Consider the following 22,358-nt stretch of genomic DNA (forward strand, 5'->3'; position numbering starts at 1 on the left):
GATAGTACATTCATCTGTCTTGTATCCTACATCATGAATCATTCACTTATGGCTCTCATTCGCAGACCAACTGGGCGCTCAGCCTCCACCAGTCCATATGCTGCAGGGTTAGACTGGAGATTCACTATGAGATGCTGCACCTTTAAAGACAACAGACTAGCCTCCATAGCCAATCGATGTCTACAGCTTCAGCCTGGCACAGAGTGGCATCAAGATATGTGTATGGACACATCATGTCATCCAAAGGAAAAGCGGACTAATATGCAAGATGTGGGCATCTGCCTCTGCTGGGGGCAGCGGACCATCTTTGGACAGGCCCTGGGAAGAAGGACTAGGCCCCTCCAGTCACTGCCAGGCTCTTCTCTAACTGCTGTCCTGTTCATTGTGATGCTACTGTCCTGGAGGACCTGTGAAGCAGAAGACCTAAACTGTTAGTAAGAAGGATCGGGGAAACTAAGGGGAGGGGGGGCATGATACTGAGCATGATGTCTGGTTTTAGTTTACAGAGTAGTAGTCAGAGTTTGTGTAATATGACCCTTCCCAGGGGTAAACCACTGGGTCTACTGTAGGAATCATTTCAGACAAGGGGGATGTAGTCAGCATGAACAGTGTTCTTCTAAAACCACTTATAATGTCAGGGAAGCCAGATGAGTGTAATCCTTTCGGGAATTAACAGCTGCCTATACATGTCTGTGTCTCACTGGATGGTTGTTCTGTAAAACAAGCTCATACGGTCGTGGAACTGTAAAAATCATAATATTCAGGATTTTGGTCATTTATACTTCTTTATATACATTATATACTTACTGTATATGCACTAGTAATAATATCTAATATGTGAGGCTGCACACAAACACAAACACACATCCAAAAACAACAGTAAGTAACAAAGCATATAGGTAACCAGTGTTTTCCAACTAGATATCCAGATCCTGCGGTTTCTTGAGCCCTGATCAGCTAATACTTAGAACAGTGATTCTCAACCTGGGGTATGCATAGCACAGTGGGTATGGCCCATAGTCTCCAAGGGTGCACATCACAGCAAGTTCCAGAGCACAGGGAAAACATGGAGCAGAGCGGTGAGTAATGAATACAGCTCACTACCGGCTTGGTAAACATCTCAGAGGGTGGGGGCCTTTATACTCAGTGTGAGGGATAGTTGGGGCCACTATACTGAGTGTGTGATGTGGTTGCCGTTATGCTAAATGTGAGAGTATTGTAGGGTACAAAATATATGTGGAGGTAGTGGGGGGTCATTCTATGACATATGGAGCACTGTGGGGACCATTATATTAAATGTGGGGCACTCTGGAAACCATTATATTACATGTGGAGCACAGTGCGGGTCATTATATTACATTTGGAGCACTGAAGGGGTCCATTTTAGTGAATGTGAAGGCCATTATACTACATGAGGAGGTACTGATGGGAACCATTACATATCTGCTGAGGGCGGGTTCATATCTGCACCCGGTCTCTGCTTTGTGGGTTTCCGTCTTCTGCCGACAGGAGACGGAAACCCGGCAGTCAGTGTCCACCTGTGATCATCTTCTGGTCCCCGTGTCGAAACTGGGTTTTTATAACCGGACACAAAGTCCTGCATGTCCGACTTTGTGTCTGGTTAAAAAACAAAACGGTTTTGCCGCGGAGAAGCAGAAGACGCTCACACGCGGACACTTTGCACACCCATTCAAACGAATGGGTTTGAAAACTGACTGCCGGTTTCTGTCTCCTATCCAGTTTCTTGGGCAGAAGACAGAAACCTGAAAGCGGCTTCAAACCAAACCTTACTTTGTTAACAACTGATCGCTTTTTGGGGGTACTCAGTTGTATCTTTTTCTCACTAGAGATCAGGTTGAAAAAAACCACTTAGAACATAGATATTGAAAAGAATAAATTGTAATTGTACCCACTTCTACACCAATTTTTGTAATACAGTGTAGCACCTAAAATTTTTACAGTGGTCCTGTACACGTTTCTTATATAAGGGGACATCATCTGTATGATTCATACAGAAGAGGGTGGTCCTTATGGTTTAAGAAGTACCACCTCGGATTCTAAAATAACTTATCAGACATGAATAGTACAGGTAAATAAGTAATATTTCTTATTTAAGAACTTTGTTTCCTTCTCCACTTACCAAATTGAGTTAGTTTTTACATATTAGTTTATGGAGAGGGGAGGGTAAGGAGGACACTGCTGGAAAAGACAAGCACAGATAACTGCTGCTACCCTGTGAGTGAGGGCGCTCTTATAATGCTGCTATGTTTCCAGATAAAAGAGTCTACCATTGCATAGACTGAGGCAATAAATCAACTAACACTCCCCACTCCCCTCTCTATAGAGTTGTGTGCATATACTCATTCTATGTATTCTACTGTATAGGCAATGTGTCACCAGAAAATGAGAAGTTTTATGTTCGACATATTTTTAAATATTTTTTGGGTGTTTTAAAATCAGGACATATAATATGCTGAGACTTCTTGTTTTCTGTAGATTTCTTTGCAGCAGCCCTCTCACTTACAGCACACTGATGATCGCCGCCATCATGTATATTTAGATAAGAAACCACAGTCACAATAGAGGATTCAGCTCCCTGCTCTGTGCAATGACCTCTGCTCAGGTCATGACGTATGCCTAGAAATCTCTCCCATACAAGTGAATAGGGTCTTCTCCAGTGCATTGTGTCTATGGAACATGGTCCTTCTATCAGAAACAGGAGGTTAGGCTGAGTAGCAAACGTTAGAATGGTAAGATATTTAGGAATATATTTAGGAAATATAGATATTAATTTGGAAACTTAAAACAACAATTCTTAAGAAATATGTTTAACATAAAAACATTGATTTAAACAATAGGTCATTTCCTGTTGACACATTCCCTATAAGGTTTGGGTTTTTTTTGACAGATGACATAACTCAGGTAGGCCTTCAAGTTTTAGGTAACAGTTCTCACTAGCAAAATCACAAATAGTTCACCAAAGGGAACTAAACTTTCATAAAAGGAAACAATATGTTGTCCCTGAATTCCCTGCTCTGCGCCATCTGTCTGCTATACTGTGTCTTGTAATTCAGTAACAGATGGAGAACCAAGTGCTACATACATACTACTCTATTCTAATGTGTCAATAGTGACAGCTGTGCTTCCATACATACCCACATACACTACAACCAGCTTTAGGAACTTCCACCCTGTTTGAATAGTCACGCAGGCATGTAATGCCACTTTGATAATGTGCTTCACTGTATCTAGCAGTCTAAATTTCATCTTATCCTTTATATTTACATATATTACATTGTCAGCCCATTACTCTGGTCCTTTGATGGATCAGAACAATGGACTGATGTGAACTTTAGGATATATTCACATCACTTTTATTACATTTGGTTAGAAAATCTGTTTGACAGATGCAAAAAGAATGGATACATACGGACGATCCTCTATTTACATAGGCAGCATTAAGAAAAATAATAGAAGTCCAAGAACAAAAGTCTAACAAAAAACATGGACGCTATTTTTTTGCATCTATTAAGTGGATCTGCTAAATTCATATTAAGACCATGATATGTAGACAAAAGAACAAGACCACTTAGAAGAGGGCTGTAAAGGTGAATGCATAGTAACTGAGGGAAGGATATTTGTGATTATTAAATAATAGAAGATGGTTTTCCATGCGGAATATATTGTCACTCTGATCACTAAATCATGGTTAGGTATACAGAATTATCTTGATAGCAAACCTTTTTATAAAAACAAGGCATATAATAGAAAGCTATATTTACCTAGTCTTATACGTTCCTGTATGCTGTTTGTGGCAACATCTCCTTAAGAAAATATGGCACTCCTTCTCACCTACATCCATGATGACCTCTCACACAGTCAGACAGTAATCTACACTGTTAAGATGCAATAAACCTGTATCACCTGTCTTTGTATGGGATCATGCTCCTTTTAGAAGGAATATTCTGGCTTGGCCTTATTCCAATACTACGCCACTAGGTTGCAGAAAAAACAGGCATTGATCTATAAGGAAGTACCTTTCAAAAGGTAGTTCCCCTTTTCTGCCAAGGAGGACGTATTTGTATATACCTTGTTCATTAACCATGTATGCCTCAGTGCCCTGACATAACACAAGTCAGAGTCATGTAATATCTCTACAGAATAGTACATATAGGATTGGCTCCAGGGCACAGATACGGTCACAGCAGAGAAGGGGTCACAGTCAGTGCAGAAGGCATATTAGCTGGTACTACGGCCATGACGTACTAGTTATAAACTCTATAAGGCTGGGTTCACACCAGCGTTGGCTCTCCATACGAGGATACCGTTCCCCTCTCCTCTTTTCTGGCGGAAACTGAGTGGAAGCAAGGCAGACCCCATTATAGTCTATAGGGTCCGCAGGTTTCTGCGAGTAATCAATTTTATAAGCGGATTAGGTTTCCATTTGGGGAGCCCCAAGCGAACCCTCTGAACGGAAACCCAAACTCACATGTGACCCTAGCCTAATTCTAGCAAAGGTAGTGTTATCTCTGGAGGCAGTAAGATCTCCAGTGACAAAAAAACTGAGATGTTATGCAGGATAGTCTTGGGAAATAAGACCCAAGCAGTGCAATGTTACTTTATATATTGAACCTTTTTATGTCTATCATGTGAAATAACCAGTATTAAAATATACAATGACCAACTCCAGTTTTATTCTGTGTCTAGTATTCTCTAACAGCACTTTTGATGACATCATCACATTGAAACACCTGGATTTCATGAAGCGGTCCACACGCGAGATCCCAGGTGACCTACAAGTATTGAAAGACAATGTTCTAATGAATGGCGGCCATCACTTGAACATGCAATGGAAAGGGAAGATCTGGCCCTGTGATGTTCTTCTCAAACTGTCTCGCCATGTTTTAGTATCCGCTTTAGGACCCAATCTAGCATGGAGTATTTTTCCTTATGACAGCTGTGACCAGGACTTGAAGCCCACAGAGACTCTTATTAGCCCTTTGAAACTCTTGCAAGTAAATTTAAAACCAATGCTGCTTCACCGAGTACTGAGATTCTTAGGGGATTTGGGATTTCTGGTGGAGACACAACAAAGTAAAGCGCTATCTCTGCTAAAGAAGAGAATGTACAAATCAGGAAAACCATTGAAGGATCCCAGCATGCTTGGTATGTGAAGTGAATGGATAATGCATGAAGTCTCCTGTTTTTCTCTTTTCCTTCTGCTTTTTTGCTTTCGTGCATGCTGCGCTCTCTACATGAGTTACCTGTTGCATTGTGAAACCGACACTTCTGCGAGACAGCGCTTCATAACTCTCTGAGAACCCAAGGAGAGGTGTATTTATCTACATACGTATGGCTTTATATATTTTACACATGAAACGTGTAATGTTTCTATTTCAGATTCTTCTAGTCTGAGGTGTAGCTCAAGGTCACATATGGTGCCTATAGGTTACACATGGTACCTTTTCCACAGCTATAATTTCATTGTATTTCCTGGTAGTTTGCTGGATTTACTATTCAGCCGTGTACAATCATATACCTTGGAAGTATAAGAGGTTGCACATTTCATAGAGACCAGTCTTGGCGATTTCCAAAAAATGTAAACATATAAGCCCATATATATTTCAGTTCGTGAACCTAGAAAGTAACCGAAAATGTGGATTGTGGCGCATCTCAGGCCTGGTACCCAGCTGGTCACTTTTTTAGACTGTGGGCAGGATGAGGTGAGAATGTAGGCAGTCCGCCAGCTTTACGATAACTCATGAGTTATATCACAATACTATGCTAATTCCTGACTCTTGTATCTTTGTGATCAGTCTCACCTTACAGAATTACTATTAATAAATTCCTCCTATAGTATGTTTCTCTCAAAGCTGAATTTCTAGGGCTGGATAGTAGCTGGATGTACCTGGCTGACCAGTGAATTGGTGGCACTATCAGTGAAGCAGCTCAGTATATTCATCAGGGCTGTGGGGCCATGGAGTCTCGGCCAATTTTGGGTGCAGTCTGAGTTGGAGAAAAGTTACTCACTTTAGCTTCAAAATAAAGTGATTAATTATTTCTAATGATATTATACAGTTGTTAATATTGCATAATTAGTTAGAAACTTAGTTTGTTGCATATTTACTTTCATAGGAACTCAATGCTGGCTTTTTAATGAATTACAGGAGCTTTGCTGCTTCTGACTGACCATGGCTGTCGGCCATTTATTAAGAGTCGGAGTCGTGCTGTGGAAAAATATAGGAGGAGTCAGCAGGGCCTTCTAACACATTGGTGATCTCAGTACAAAGGTGTCATAAGTGGGCCCCCAGGGCCCCACCACTTAGACATACCTGACCTGCACAAATTATAATGCCCCCTCGGTGTCCCCCACATAATTTAATGCCCCCTTAGTTGCTCTCACACAGTATAATGCCTCCTTAGTGGCGCATACAATATAATGCCCTGAAGTGGCCCTATATATAATAATAATGGCCCATGACACATTAATCTGTCCCCCTGAGTGGTCCCTCAGATATAATATTATATGCCCCTACACCCTCTCTAGTTGCTCTCACAGTTTCATGTCCTCCTCCTGGTTGCCCCCACAGTTTCATGTCCTCCTGGTTGCACCCACATTTCATATCCTCCTCCTGATTTCCCTCATCATTTTATGTCTCCCTCCTGGTTGCTCCCACAGTTTCATGTCACCTCCTTGTGTCATAGTAGAATGAATTAAACAAAGAAAAAAACTAATAGTCACCTTGCCCCATTCCTGTGTTCTCTTCTGTCTCTGCTCCAGGCGGCTTCAGAGAGCATCAGACATGATGTAAGTGACGTCACTACATCGCGCCTACTGCTCCCAAAACACCAGGAGCAACAGGGAGGGGCCAAGTGGTGAAGAATGCAGTGGGTAGCTCTTTGCTTCCCATTGAATACAACTCATCTAAGAGGGCCCCTGCTATTATAGGGCCCCATGCAAGTGCACTGATTGCCCAATAGTTAAAGCGACTCTTGCAGTCGGTGGCTGACTACACAGCCCTGATATCATTCAGGAGTTGGGCGGCCGCCATAGCCGCTGAGTTTCTACTGTTTTATCCCGGGATCCCATTGCCATGACAGCAGGGAGCCTTCTCAAGGCTCCCTGGCCTGTCATTCAATGGATTCTATTGCAGGCTACTCTATGTAGCCTGCAATAAAAGCCCTGTTTTTTTTGTAATGCATTGCATTAGTGATCAGACCCCTGGGGTTCAACACTCTAGGGGGTTTAATAAATGCATTAAAAAAAAAAAAAAAAGGTGAAAAATACAAAAAAAAATAAAAATAGTAAAAGTTCAAAATCTCCCCCCTTTTCCTAGAACACATATAAAAGTACTTAAATACTGTGAAACATATACACATTAGGTATCCCTGTGTCCGAAAACAACCGTGTCTACAAATCTATAAAAATATTTTTCCCATACAGTAAACGCCGTAGTGGGAAAAAAAAGTCAAAAGTGCCAAACCGCAGTTTTTTCACCTTTTTGCTTCTGATAAAAATTTTAATAAAAAGTGATCAAAGCAAAAGCAATTCCCCAAATAGGCATAACTAAAAAGTACACCCAGCCCCACAAAAAAAGACGCCCTATACATCCCCATACACGGAAATATAAAAAAGTTATATGGCGACTTTTAGAATAAAATTTATTTGACCCAGTTTTGGATTTTTGTTAAGGGGTTAAAATGTAAATAAAACCATATAAATTAAGTATCTCCGGAATCGTACCGAAACATAGAATACAGGTGACATGTCATTTTGGTTGCACAGTGAAAGCCGTAAAAACAAAGCCCGAGTTTTTTTTGCAGCTTCCCATTACATTGTACAGAATAATTAATGGTAGTATCATGAAGAAAAATTTGTCATATGGCTCTGTGAGCAGAAAAATAAAAAAGTTATGGGGTTTGGAAGGGGAGGAGTCAAAAATGAAAAACAGTGGCGGGAAGGGGTTAAAGGGTTCATTTGTTTATATTTTCTGATTTTTTTTATTCTTTGTTCTGTACATGATTACAGGGCTGCCATCTTTAATACGGCTAAAGAGCCCTTTAGCCGTATTCAATTACAGTTAAGGAGAATCTTTCACCACTTCCAATAAGTCCAGTTATTTGCATAATTTAATGCTGCTCCACTTATTTTGGTACAGTTGGAATTTTTTCTCTACTCCCCACCATTCTTGAAAAATTGCTGCTGTTAGTTTTGGTGCCTACTATGCTATTTCTGTTCTGTACTGTCAGGAGGTTGGTGTTAGGCAGGATCAGACAAGGGATGTGATTCTGACTTCTGACACTGGGTGCTTCTATTTCGAGCTCAGAATCACCCCCTACTCCCCCCTGCTTGGCACTGCTCTTCTGACATTACAGAGCGTAGATGGCATCAAACACCAAAACTGACTGCAGTTGTTGTTCTGGAACAGTGGAGGCTAGAGACTGGGAGAATGACAGAGATTCATGCTGAGCTTCACTCTGCTCAAGGGTACCAGTGATACCTATCAATCACCTGTATGGTTCAAATTGACTGGAAACTTTTTAGGTATAAACTGTATTAAAATTGTGATTTACTGCAGCCATATGGCTCATAGGAATCTGTAGAGATGTTCATTTACCTCTATAGTAGGTTGTTCTAGCCATGTTCTGTAACCTGTGTAGTAAGGGGAAGGTGGGCTTTGTCATCACCTTTAAGAATGATGGATTCTGTGTTATCTATATATAAGTGACATCTACCATTGTAACCCTGCATATCATCATAATGTACTGACTACTTAGAAGTGATCCCAACAGAACGGGAAGTGAGAAGTGATCTCTACAGAATTGTAAAACTATTATGAGGCTTTTTCTGTAATATAGACAGTAAGATGGAAAAATTAAATGTATCACCAAAGGTTCCTAAAATCTAAAACATAAATATAAAATGTAATGGAAACAAGTTTTAAGATGTGAACTTCCAGAGCATTTTCTTACAGCAGACCTAATGGGGTGTATTCACTAATACTGTCTGAAAAGTTAGACACTGAAAAGTTAGACATTGCACCAGATTTACGTGTCTAATGTTGGACGATAAATGATATTACTAGACTATCTAATCTAATTTATGCTTACTATAAATTGGCTTAGTTTAAGACCAAAAAATGTGGCAAAATTTTGGTGCATATCTGATGCATGGTGTCAAAACTTAAGCCATGTGGCTGCTGAAGCATATCCCTTTCCCATGAAGCCACACTCCTTTCTCGTAGAAGTTGTAAAGTGCATAAAAGTGTCTAAAACACTTGATAAATGTAGCACAAAGTATGTTAGACAGTTTTACAGCATAAAGTACCCCATAATTCTGGTGCATTTTGCTTGGTAAATCTCCCCTATTGTACTATACATGAGGTCTAAGGGTGAATTCACACTGAGTAAACGCTAGCTTATTCTGAACGTAAAACACGTTCAGAATAAGCGGCGTCTAAAGCAGCTCCATTCATTTCTATGGGAGCGGGGATACGAGCGCTCCCCATAGAAATGAATGGGCTGCTTCTTTCACTCCGTGCAGTCCCATTGAAGTGAATGGGGAGTGCCGGCGTATACGGCAAGCTCTGCTCATGCCGGAGCGTACATGCCGGCACTCCCCATTCACTTCAATGGGACTGCACGGAGTGAAAGAAGCAGCCCATTCATTTCTATGAAGAGCGCTCGTATCCCCACTCCCATAGAAATGAATGGAGCTGCTTTAGACGCCGCTTATTCTGAACGTGTTTTACGTTCAGAATAAGCTAGCGTTTACTCAGTGTGAATGCACCCTAATACTGGAAAAAACTGTGAGATATAGTGTACGTTGTACTGTTTAATGTATGGTGTATGCCCAGCCAGGATCGGCAAGTGAATAGGGCCCGTAACAGCCTATTTAAAAAAAAACGCAGCGGTAGCGGCTGTCACCGGGCCCCCTAATGGCCTGGGCCCTGTGGCAGCTGCTACTGCTGCTACCACGGTAGTTACGCCACTGCTCACACAGTATAATGCCTGCTTAGTGGCTGTTTACAATGCAATGCCCCTCAGTGGCCCATCACACCATCAAGTGTCCCTGCAGAGGATTAACAATGTAATGTTCCCCCAGTGGATAGGTGTGCCTCTTAATGAATAAGCCACACTTTATACCCATCCCCCCACACACTGTTTCTAGCCAATAAAAAATAATCCTAATGTTTTTACTGTATTACTTATTTATAACTGTTGGACACAAATGACACCTATAAAGTGAGTCACAGTATCCATCAAAAATTGCCCGAGGAAAAAGTCCTGCAAACTCTATCGTCCAGCAATTTCAGTAAAAAAAAAAAACAGTGACAAACATGACCCCCATTATAGTCAATTAGATCCTTCGGGAATCTTTTGTGTCAGTCATTTCCCTAATCTGTTGCTCTCCATTTTTCCATTCTTTTGGATCTGCAATGGACCAGAAGAACCTATAGGACAGCGCAGGTGTGAATGGAGTGTTAGAATCCTCCCAAATACTGCATTGTATAAAATTAGATTTTGGCTCCCCATTGATGTCTCACCAACCAGACTAGGCATAGCAGCAATACCAGCCCATGAACAAAATCTCATACAAAATCTTCAGTGTTTAATATACTGTACACTCCTCAACATTGAAACTGCAACACCAAGTACAAGCCATGAGGTCATCTATATAGAGGAAGCCGCAGGTGTTGCTAACATCTGCAAATGTTCAAATTCTCAAGCAACTCCAATCTGTAGCACGTAGGAGGGGCATAAAAGCCAAATTGGAAGCGAAGTTTTAATCACATGTAACCTCCTAAATCGAATCAACATGGGTTGACTGTGTGATCCCTCCTGTATGCCATTTATCACCACTTGTCGTAAACTGAGAGGGGCAGAATCCATGAACTGAGAGACCATAGTTTATCACTCCGGCAGATTGCCATGTGCCTAAGCTGAGGTGTCTGTACTGTTCAACACGCATGTCCTAGTGGTTGGGTGAACAATGACGCACTGGAGTGACAACAAGAGGTGCACAAAGAAAGATTGTCTATTTAGAAGAATGCTGCATAGTGATCCATTCTATATGGCAATTGAAACTGCATGTCAAATCCCAGGCTTAGGGTGGAAAACGCTGTTAACACAAACCAGAAGAAGGTGTTTGCACAACATTGGGCTAGAGGAGCCAGATGTCCAGCTCCAACTGTTCCATTGACTACTCTCAAAGGCTATCATGGTGAACAATGGAGGCAGGAATAGATGAGTCCTTTTTTTTCTTGGATGCAATGATAGCCATAAATTGGTGTGGAAGAACATGTTGGCAACACCATGAAGCAACCTTCACAAGTAAACTACATACTGGTCCTAATCCCAGAATTATAGTGTGGAGCGGCATAATGTGTGACGACCAGACCCCTCTAGTCTTCATTTCAGGTACATCTTGGCGTCACATTGATTTGGCTATAGAACAGTGGTACAGCCATTTCTCCAAAGTGTCCCAGGAGCTGTTGTTGAACATGACATGACATGTTGCTCATACTACTGTGAGCCGCCTGCATGATCTAACTGCGCTAGCATGACCTGGAGTGCCTTGTCTCGCATCAAGCACACCTGGGATGACATTGGTTAGCAATTGTAAAGGAAGCTGCCAGCAGCCAATCTTAATGTTTTGCTTGCCCATATGCATTCAGCGTGGCATAACATTCCTTAGACAACTAGTAACCGCATTGATGGCATGCCAAGGCGCGTAAGTGCTCGTATTACTTGATACTGAATAAATTGAGATGTTTTGAATATTTTGTTGCCATTTTATATTCATTTGCACATCATTAACATGTCTATCAATCATGGGATTTCCATAATCCAAAGGTTTTTCTATCTTGTGTTGCAATTCCAATATTGGGGAGTGTATTATTCAACTTCTGTGGGCTTAATAATAGGGAATTCTGTGGTATTAATAAGTAGGGATTTAAAGTGAACCTAAACTTTAGAACAACTTCTGACTTTCTGGCAGCGTTGTAATGTACTTTAACTGATTTTGGCATTTTTTCATGAAATTCTGCTCTGAAATCCTCTTTCTGACAGGTGTATTTGTATTATTTTGTGAGATGTCTGTTGAAAAACTGGATCTGTATATACCTTTATTGATGAAAACTGAGAATCTCATCTTTCATATGACACCAGAAATGTGATTCTGCATTTTTCTAATGCCTATGAAGTTTGAAGTGACCCCCAGCCCTAACATATATGTATTGCACCCATGCTTGTTGTCAGAAATAGTACCAATATCCCCAGAAATGGGGACAGAAAGTGAACTTCAATGCAGGATTTTATGGAAAGGAGCCAAAATCTGATAAAAAAAGTATAGAACAAAATTTATTAAAGACACAAATTCTGGCAGGAAATGAGATGTTATTTGACAGTTCAGATAAGCTTTAAGAAGAACATTCATTTTAGTAAGAACATTATGAGACTGTAACCTGCACTAGACAGATTCCAAATATACAACTCTTTGTTCTAGTTGAATGATTTCTTCTGTTCACAGATGTCTTACATGCCATGACAGATCCAATGTAAATGCAATGATAGCAGTATTCTGACTGGGACATCTAGTGTCTGGGTTACATAGTTTGCAAAAAATCATGCAACAATGACAGCTAAGTAAATGGCTGCTTCAGCTATGTGCAAGGGTGATGTTCCAATGTATGAAACCATCAACATTTCTGTTGTGGAGAAACTACCACTCCCAGCATCACACTTGCAAATCCCATAAAAGTGTATGGGACATACTGGGAGTTGTAGTTTTACAACAGCTGGTTGACAACCCTTTCTGCATAGGGATGTACATGATTGATATGTTCTCTTTATCATCAGATAGCTACAGATGACATGTGTGACTATAAGAATAGTGTAATACTGACTGCTATGCACTAAGATGTCTATCATTTGCATCAGTCATGTTGACCCGTAATGTTGCTGCTACTTAGACAGTGACCATAGAGGATTGTATCTAATGCTGTTACTGAGTCACCCGCTCTGTTTTTTTGTACACCATTATGTGTATATCTATGTATATGTAAAAAGTACAACAATTTCTGTTGGGTAGATTTATGACAAAAGTATGCCCTTGCCAGGTTAACAAGACATCTTTCTTTTTCTAGGCCTCGTGTACATGGCGGAGCTATGTGCCTTGGTGGAATACACAGTAGATTCAACCCCATACCACAGCATGCTACAATATGCTGTACTATGGGAATAGTCTATTCTTATAGCAATGCCTTCAGAGTATATTAGTTCTGTAATGTTGCATCCAAGTGTGCATACCCAGTTAAAACATAGAAGTGCAATATGGAGGTGCCTAAAAGTATGTGGCTGCTGTGTTACAGCTTTGTTCCTCTCAGAGGCCATATACAACCTTAGAGGGATATTCCCATCTCAAAAAATTGCTGTCAGAATGGAACTAGTTGGCTTCAAATCCCAACCACAAGGGTAGGACCTACAGAAACAGGCAAGCAGCTCTGCAACTCCTATAGCAATGGAAACAGCACAGCACATTTATCTCTGCTGTTTCAGTAGCTGAGGAGACAGTGCTGCTTAGCTGTGCTTCATTGTTTCTGTAGCTCCCATTCATTTTTATGGACGTTACAGAAACAACATAGAGCATCACTGCTTGGAAGTTTCCATATGCCCTGCCTTGGTGGTCAGGATTTATGGCCCATTATTCCTGTCTCAGCAATGATATGGTGAGATGGGAATAACCCTCTATAAGGGTGAATTCACACTACTGATACGCTGCCTGATTCTGAACATTAAAACATGCTCAGAATCAGCGGCGTATAAAGCAGTTCCCATTCATTTCTATGGGAGCCGGCATACGAGCGCTCCCCATTGTCATGAATGGGCTGCTTTTTTCACTACGAGTGCTCCCATTGAAGTGAATGGGAAGTGCTTGCGTGTATGGCTCGGAATGAGCAGAGTTAGCCGTACACGCGAGCACTTCCCATTCACTTCAATGGAAGCGCTCGTAGTGAAAAAAGCAGCTCATTCACTTCAATGGGGAGCGCTCGTATGCCGGCTCTCATTGAAATTAATGAGAACTGCTTTATACGCCGCTGATTCTGAACGTGTTTTAACGTTCAGAAAAAGGCAGCGTGTCAGTAGTGTGAAAGCACCCTAAGGATTTGCTCACATGTCATATTTCTCTGGCTGAATTCCATGCAGAAATGCACAAAATACTAGTTAAATTGACCTCATTGGGAAAATCTTTAGCTTTAGCCTTAGGCTAAGGTCACCGGACATCACACAACTAAAAAGCACTGCGGGAAAAACGGTGGCAGCAACGCATCGCAGTTCTTCCCGCAGCGCTTTAAACAGAAAGTTCGCAGAGTTTTCCTCCGCGGACTTTTTGTTACAATTATATCTATGGGAAAACTGCTGGCATTTCTGTCAATATAATTCACATGCTGCGATTTCCAAAATCGCACCATTTTGGAAATTGGGTCATTCCATATCAAGTGATCCAAATAGGAATATTTTTTTTACCTGACGTCTTTAGATTTTTTTTATTTTTATTTTTTATGAAGTACAACTTAAGTTAATCACAAATAAAAAGTTTTGAATTTTTTTCTTCATCAGTTAATTTTTTATAGACTTCTAAAGTTTTGAAAAAGTGTGAATTTTGGCCTGGTATGGCTTTACATTTTTTAACATATCTTGGGCTAGAATTAAGATAAATAGGTGGGAGAGGCATCTTTTTTCTCAGAGTGGTACCGGCTTTCATTTGATATGTCACAAGACGAGGTTTCTTTATATTTTGTTTTGGAGAAATCAAATTCAAAATTTTGATGCGCAATTGTGAAAAAAATGTATGTTCTAAAATTGTGAAAAAATGCATTTGTGTTACTTGTGTTCTTGGTTATATTTGTACAGGTTTTCAACTTGGGACCAAATTGGGATCAATTTTTTTTAATTTTTTTTTTAACCCCTTAAGGACCAGGCCATTTTTTGGTTTCGCATTTTCGTTTTTCCCTCCTCACATTTCAAGAGCCATAACTTTTTCATTTTTCAGTTCACAGAGTCACATGATGGCTTATTGTTTGCGGGACAAATTGTACTTTGTAATGGCATCATTCAATATGCTGTGCAATGTACTGGGAAGCTGGAAAAAAATTCAGAATGAGGTGCAATTGGAGAAAAAATGCATTTGCGCCATTTTCTTATGGGTTTAATTTTTACAGCGTTCACTGTTTGGTACAAATGACATGTTACCTGTGTTCTACGTGTCAGTACGAATGCGGTGATACCAAATTTATATAGTATTTGAAATGTTTTGATACTTTTAAAAAAATGATAAACTTTGCAAAATAGAAAAAAAAATTGTGTCATCATGTTCTAACACCTGTAACTTTTTCATATTTCCATGTATGGAGCTGGTTGTGGTGTCTTTTTATGCGGGACAAGATGATGTTTCTATTGATACCATTTGGGGAAAGATCTGATGGTTTGATCACTTTTTATTCAATTTTTTATAGGAGGCAAAGTGTTGAAAAAAACGCTTTTTGGCTGTTTTTATTTTTTTTGCCGCTACGCCGTTCGCAGTACGGGATAAATGTTTTAATATTCTAATAGTTCGGGCATTTTGGAGCGTGGGGATACCTAATATGTTTATGTTTAATGTTCTTTAATTACTTTTATAGCTAATCTAGGGAAAGGGGGGTGATTTGAACTTTTATATTTTTTTTATTTTTTTAATACTTTTAAAAACTTTTTTTTTTCTTCTGTTACATTTATGATCAGACCCCTTAGGTACCTTGAAACCTAGGGGGTCTGATCGCTCATACTATTCACTGCAATACTACAGTATTGCAGTGAATAGGAAAATCGCAGCACTTCTATTAGACGATGCCTCTGGCATCGTCTAATAGATCTAGTGCAGAGACAAGCCTGGAAGCCTTCAATAGGCTTCCGGCTGTCATAGCAACCGATCACCGCCCTCATGTGACGTTCAGGAGGGCGGCGATCGGGGAAACATGGCGGCGCCCATGCCGCCTGCGCTGTTTACACGCTGCGGTCGCGTTTGACCGCAGTGTGTAAAGGGTTAACAGCAGCGATCGGCTCGGGCACCGACCGCTGCTGTTATTGGCAGGTCCTGGCTGTATTATACAGCCGGCATCTGCCGTGTATGGAGCGAGCTCAGCGTGTGAGCTCGCTCCATACATCCCCATGCGACCCATGACGTACAGTTACGTCAAGGGTCGCTAAGGGGTTAAGCCTTGAATCATCTGATTTTATGTTGGTGTGGCTTCTTCCTTTTTTCTTTTCAAATTACAACTTGCTGAATTCAACATTTATATGCAACAATAAAGAGAAACAAAAAACAAATCCCATAAGTGCCAGAATAAATACATCTTATCATCATAACACAACTTGTCCAGCATTTTCAACCTGAATGCATTGAACAAACTGAAAGAAAAGAGCTTCTCATATCCTCAAGTGCAATTTTCTAAATAGTCTCATCCTAATTATATGTTAACAAGAGTACAAGAACCAATATTTATAACACCTATTTCTACATGTAACAATTGTTTTTTATTATATCACTAAACATGTAATTAATTAAGAAAAATAGTCCAGTAGATAAATCCTCATTCTATAAAATATGAACTAATCAAACCATTAATAGGACATTTTTAAACTACTGGCCTTTTATCATCAATTTGTCCTTTCTAGTGAGTGAAATGTAATCTTGTCCATAAGCGCTTACTAGCAATGGCCATTTCCTTTTGTGTCAAAGAGTATGTACGGCCTGTCATGGTATTCGGCTCCACCTGAGTTAATATCTGATTTTTGTTGACTTGTAAAATGTCTGGTTTTCTTGGATACAAAAAGGATGGTGCTGGACCAGAAGGATGCAAAAAAGTCAATTTTATTGTCTTCATTTTCACAATCTTTGGAGAGTACAGTAGCCAGCCACCAGCGCCGATTATATTCACAGGTCACATAACCAGTTATGTCATCCATTGCCAATCTTGTGCCGCCTTCTACCACTTCATGGACTTCACTGTCATTTTAGACCACAGGCTGAACAGATCTGAATTCAAGATTTTCGGAATGACAGTGTAATAGTTGTATTTTAAAATATTATCCCATCGTGATCCCAACTTGAATTTTGGTACAGATGTGGCTAAGGGCATAGCAGGCCCATGTGCATTTTTTTGAAATTTTTAAATAAAACATTTTTTTCGGAAATGCGTTTTAAAATTTTGCGTTTGCGTTCACATGGGTAAAATATTAACAAAGATACTCTTGTGACATATTTGGTGAAAGCCTGTATAGTTCTGAGTAGAATGGCGTTTATTTTGTTTCTCTATCTTTATTCTAGCCTAAGTTATGAGGAGAAATGTAAAGGCAGGAAACACCAAAATTCGCACTTTTTCTGAACTTTGAAAATCAATTAAAAATTCAAAAAAATTTCTAGAATTTTTTTTTCTTCACATTTTGCATTCTCTGACACACTATTACCAAATGACAAAATCTCAAAAGAATTAAAAATATAGAGGGAAAAATCATTGGTTCACTTGACACGGAATGACCCAATTGTGGCTTGTCCACACCGTGGTATTTACCACAAAGTGGGCATGGGACTTTGCCTGTACTATAAAACGCCGCAATTTTTCCTATGGTGTTTCCGCCAAGGACAAATCGCGGTGTTTCCGACCCGTGGAGCCCCGACCTAAAGGGGTATTCCGAAACAAGAAAATAAATCACTTACCTATGTGTTCGGTGTTTTCTATCAGCCTCCAGTCTCATAGACTTTGAATGGAGCTGCAGGGTATGTGCTCGGCTGTCACTCCATTCAGACCCCTACTCACTGTTGTCATGCCGTGAGGAGAAATGAGGAAATTGTGACATTTTCTTCAGAATGAGTGTGAGCCCCTGCAGAGATACCCCGGCAATAATACATTTATCATCTATGCTGTGAATGGCTGGCACCTTTAATAAATGTTAGTAAAAGAGCTAAATACAGTATATGGGTATATGTTATATTTGTACAGTATAGATTGGAAACTGTGGAAAGCACAAGCAAAATACACATCTGTAAATGTATAGCAAATATGTCTATATATAAACAAATGCTAAACATTTACGTGTGTGTGAAAGCAAATGCTATACATATAACCTTATAACAAACATACAAGAACAGAACTCCAATATTAATCCTGAGCTAATTTTACAATTGCACAATACATATTGTTTTCCAGTAGAGAACAGACTGCATACAACTCTTTGCTCTGGTTATAGATAGAAAACGTAGTTTAGGGTGCAGATATTCCTATAAAGATTGTCTAGTTTAGTTGCATTGTTATATACAAGACACTGTGTATGACCACTTAGCTTAGTTCTCTGGCCATTGTAAATGAGATACTTTGCTGCCCCCTGTGGTGTAGTTGAGTATCATTTATAAATCTCTGCATACTTTCTCTACACAGTTCTAAGCAGTTACTGTGCAGGCCCCTTCAGTTAAATAATAAATTCTCATTGAAGAGCCTGTTATCTTGGCTGTACGCTTATCATTGACTTGAAGAAACGCAGGAAACGACAGATAGAAGTGGAATGTGGCAAAGAACAGGTTAAGCCAGTATCTGGTTTATATTACTAAAATGAAGAAATGACAAACTCATTGTACCTAGCGGAAAGTTTCAGGGTTCACGCCCAGCGATTGGGCAGAGGTGCTGAGAGACTGATAACTGCCCATTGCTTCTGCATCCACAAGGATACAGATGCAGCTATGGGAGGTGCCATACAGGAAATATCCTAACCCTCTAGAGGGGCCCCGCTGCTTTCTTCTGCCAAATATGTGTCTGGGACAGGGCACCACCACCTCTCATCACAATGTAGTCACCTCTATACACCCCAATACATATCCAGGGCCATGAATTAGGAATATAGTGTACCAATCCAACAATAATGTCAAATTCCCCCTCAAAAAAATTGATAGTCTTTGCGTAAAATAGGTTTGCTAATACATCATATAAACCTGCACCATAATATTGTTACTAAGAGTGATTTCTGTAGAACTTTGTATGAACACCATCTATGGTTAAGGTCCCACGTAGCATCCCACAGGCTTTCTGCTTCAGTTATACCTATAGGGAAACTGCTGGCGTTCCCTTAGGTATTAATGACATGCTGCTTTTTCCAAAACCGCAACGGATTTGGAAATCGCAGCGTGTCCGCAGTGTATATTTTTCTGCACTGTAAAACACTACATTTTTTCCATGGCGTTTATGCCACTTGTGGCCCCAGCCTTTAGGATATATTAACATGTAACAGGTCTACATATATGACAAGCACATATAGCTCTCTCCGTGGTCTTATAATACAATATATAGACAAATACAAAAGTGCCTGTTATCATAGTCTCTGATATCTGCTGGCACTGGTTTCTCACATGGACATGCAGTTAGATTCAATCCATGTAAAGATCATTGGACAAAACCAAAGTACATTAGATGAGGATTTTGTAAGACTGAGTTCACACAGAGTTTTTTGGTCAGGATTTTGAGGTCGTACCTGCCTCAAAATCCTGACCAAAAAGTCGGCTCCCATTGAAATCAATGGGAGCCGGTCAGATCTTTTTTCTGGGAGCCGTTTGTTCTGGCTCCCGAGAAAAGGAGCAACATGCTCATTCTTCAGGTAGATTTGCCTCGCAAATCCGCCTGAAGACACTCCCTCCTCCCGACTAGGCCTATTCATTGGGCCTAATCCGGAGCGGAACGCGCGATTGGATGTCGGTGCACTGCATCGGCATCCAGTCACAGCTACCTGTTTTTTGGTCCAGAAACTGAGGCGCCATCTGCTCCAGTTTCCAAACCAAAAACCTCCGTGTGAACCCGGCCTAATTCTTGCTGAAATCCTCATCAAATTCTGGACTTGTAAGTGTGCCTATGTCTGAGCATTATGGGGGGAATTTGTCGTCCCTCCGACACTAGTTTTTTGGCATCAAAGGGCTGAAGAGGTAGGAAAATGCTGGTGACTTTTCGTGGGTTCTGAACCTCTCCTGACACATTTTAGGGCAGGACTGGATGTGGCCCACACATTTCTTATACTTTACACAGAGACTGCCCAAGATGCACTACAATTATTAAGAGGTAAATAATTCTGGCACTTCTGACACCAGCCAACTTTAAGTAGAAAACTCCAGTCTTAGGCTAAAGGCACATGAAGGTCTGTGGGAAAACGGCACAAAGACGGCACATGGATGATATGCTGCCTGTGCCTCTATGAACCCAAAGATTTCCCGCAGTGAGCCCCAGCCACAAAACGGAAAGAAATAGAACCTGTCCTTTGTTTTTCCGCAGTCTCATGGCCCCCTACATGTATCTGTGATAATACACAGGCCACAGACATACACTCACCGGCCACTTTATTAGGTACACCATGCTAGTAACGGGTTGGACCCCCTTTTGCCTTCAGAACTGCCTCAATTCTTCATGGTATAGATTCAACAAGGTGCTGGAAGCATTCCTCAGAGATTTTGGTCCATATTGACATGATGGCATCACACAGTTGCCGCAGATTTGTCGGCTGCACATCCATGATGCGAATCTCCCGTTCCACCACATCCCAAAGATGCTCTATTGGATTGAGATCTGGTGACTGTGGAGGCCATTGGAGTACAGTGAACTCATTGTCATGTTCAAGAAACCAGTCTGAGATGATTCCAGCTTTATGACATGGCGCATTATCCTGCTGAAAGTAGCCATCAGATGTTGGGTACATTGTGGTCATAAAGGGATGGACATGGTCAGCAACAATACTCAGGTAGGCTTTGGCGTTGCAACGATGCTCAATTGGTACCAAGGGGCCCAAAGAGTGCCAAGAAAATATTCCCCACACCATGACACCACCACCACCAGCCTGAACCGTTGATACAAGGCAGGATGGAGCCATGCTTTCATGTTGTTGACGCCAAATTCTGACCCTACCATCCGAATGTCGCAGCAGAAATCGAGACTCATCAGACCAGACAATGTTTTTCCAATCTTCAATTGTCCAATTTTGATGAGCTTGTGCAAATTGTAGCCTCAGTTTCCTGTTCTTAGCTGAAAGGAGTGGCACCCGGTGTGGTCTTCTGCTGCTGTAGCCCATCTGCCTCAAAGTTCGACGTACTGTGCGTTCAGAGATGCTCTTCTGCCTACCTTGGTTGTAACGGGTGGCTATTTGAGTCACTGTTGCCTTTCTATCAGCTCGAACCAGTCTGGCCATTCTCCTCTGACCTCTGGCATCAACAACGCATTTCCGCCCACAGAACTGCCGCTCACTGGATGTTTTTTCTTTTTCAGACCATTCTCTGTAAACCCTAGAGATGGTTGTGCGTGAAAATCCCAGTAGATCAGCAGTTTCTGAAATACTCAGACCAGCCCTTCTGGCACCAACAACCATGCCACGTTCAAAGGCACTCAAATCACCTTTCTTCCCCATACTGATGCTCGGTTTGAACTGCAGGAGATTGTCTTGACCATGTCTACATGCCTAAATGCACTGAGTTGCCGCCATGTGATTGGCTGATTAGAAATTAAGTGTTCACGAGCAGTTGGACAGGTGTACCTAATAAAGTGGCCGGTGAGTGTATATATAGGGCCATAAATAAACAATGGGTCCGTGTGCTAGACGTTACAAACACAACTAACATGCTGACAAGACAAATTCATATGCAGGAATCCTCAATGGGGTTGTCCATCCCCAAGTAGATTTTTCATAAGTATATGATCTCTCAGGGTCCAGCACTTAGACCCTGCACAGATCAGCTGTTGTATAGTAGGGGAGTGCTTGCAGCATCGCTCCTATTCAAGGAAACTGGTGGTTAAGTCATTAGTAAGAAAAATTAATTTGGGGCTGGAAAACCCCTCCATCACTGCAATAAGCTCTGTGGGAAAATGTAACAAAGGTCAAGTATTCTGTATATGCCATGCTGTACATTCATGAGAAGAATGGAAAAGCTGCATATTATTATATAGAGAGAAGAAAGACAAGTAGATTACAGATTCGTAGACTAATAGAAATGTATAGATATTACATAACAGTAATGTGGTGTACCATGGAATTTCATCATGTTAAATACAGGCCTTCTGGTTAGTGTTTTACTGTGAGATTCATATATATATATATATATATATATATATATATATATATATATAGTAAGAAGGCTTTAAAAATAGAAATGTCAATAGTTAAAGTTAAAGGGGTTATCCAACTTGTAGTTTTGATGACCTGTCCTTTAGGATCTCTGTGGGGACAATTCCATCACTTCCAGGACTTCTTGTTCTTTTTACTAAAGATAATTCTCTATGACAATGATTGTATGTTTG

General features: G+C 40.7%; 1 protein-coding gene across 1 annotated transcript in view; it reads left to right on the forward strand.

Annotated features, from left to right (window-relative positions):
- The window catches only part of LOC142202921 (cell surface hyaluronidase CEMIP2-like), a 74,742-nt gene that overhangs the window by 8,873 nt on the left and 43,511 nt on the right, over positions 1-22,358 (forward strand). The window contains exons 2-3 of the mRNA XM_075273308.1: positions 66-430; positions 4,708-5,166. Coding sequence (XP_075129409.1) covers positions 127-430; positions 4,708-5,166 — 763 coding nt within the window. The 5' untranslated portion in view covers positions 66-126. The remainder of the gene's footprint in view (positions 1-65; positions 431-4,707; positions 5,167-22,358) is intronic.

Source organism: Leptodactylus fuscus, chromosome 5 (genome assembly GCF_031893055.1).
Source record: "Leptodactylus fuscus isolate aLepFus1 chromosome 5, aLepFus1.hap2, whole genome shotgun sequence".
In the NCBI taxonomy this organism is placed as follows: Eukaryota; Metazoa; Chordata; class Amphibia; order Anura; family Leptodactylidae; genus Leptodactylus; species Leptodactylus fuscus.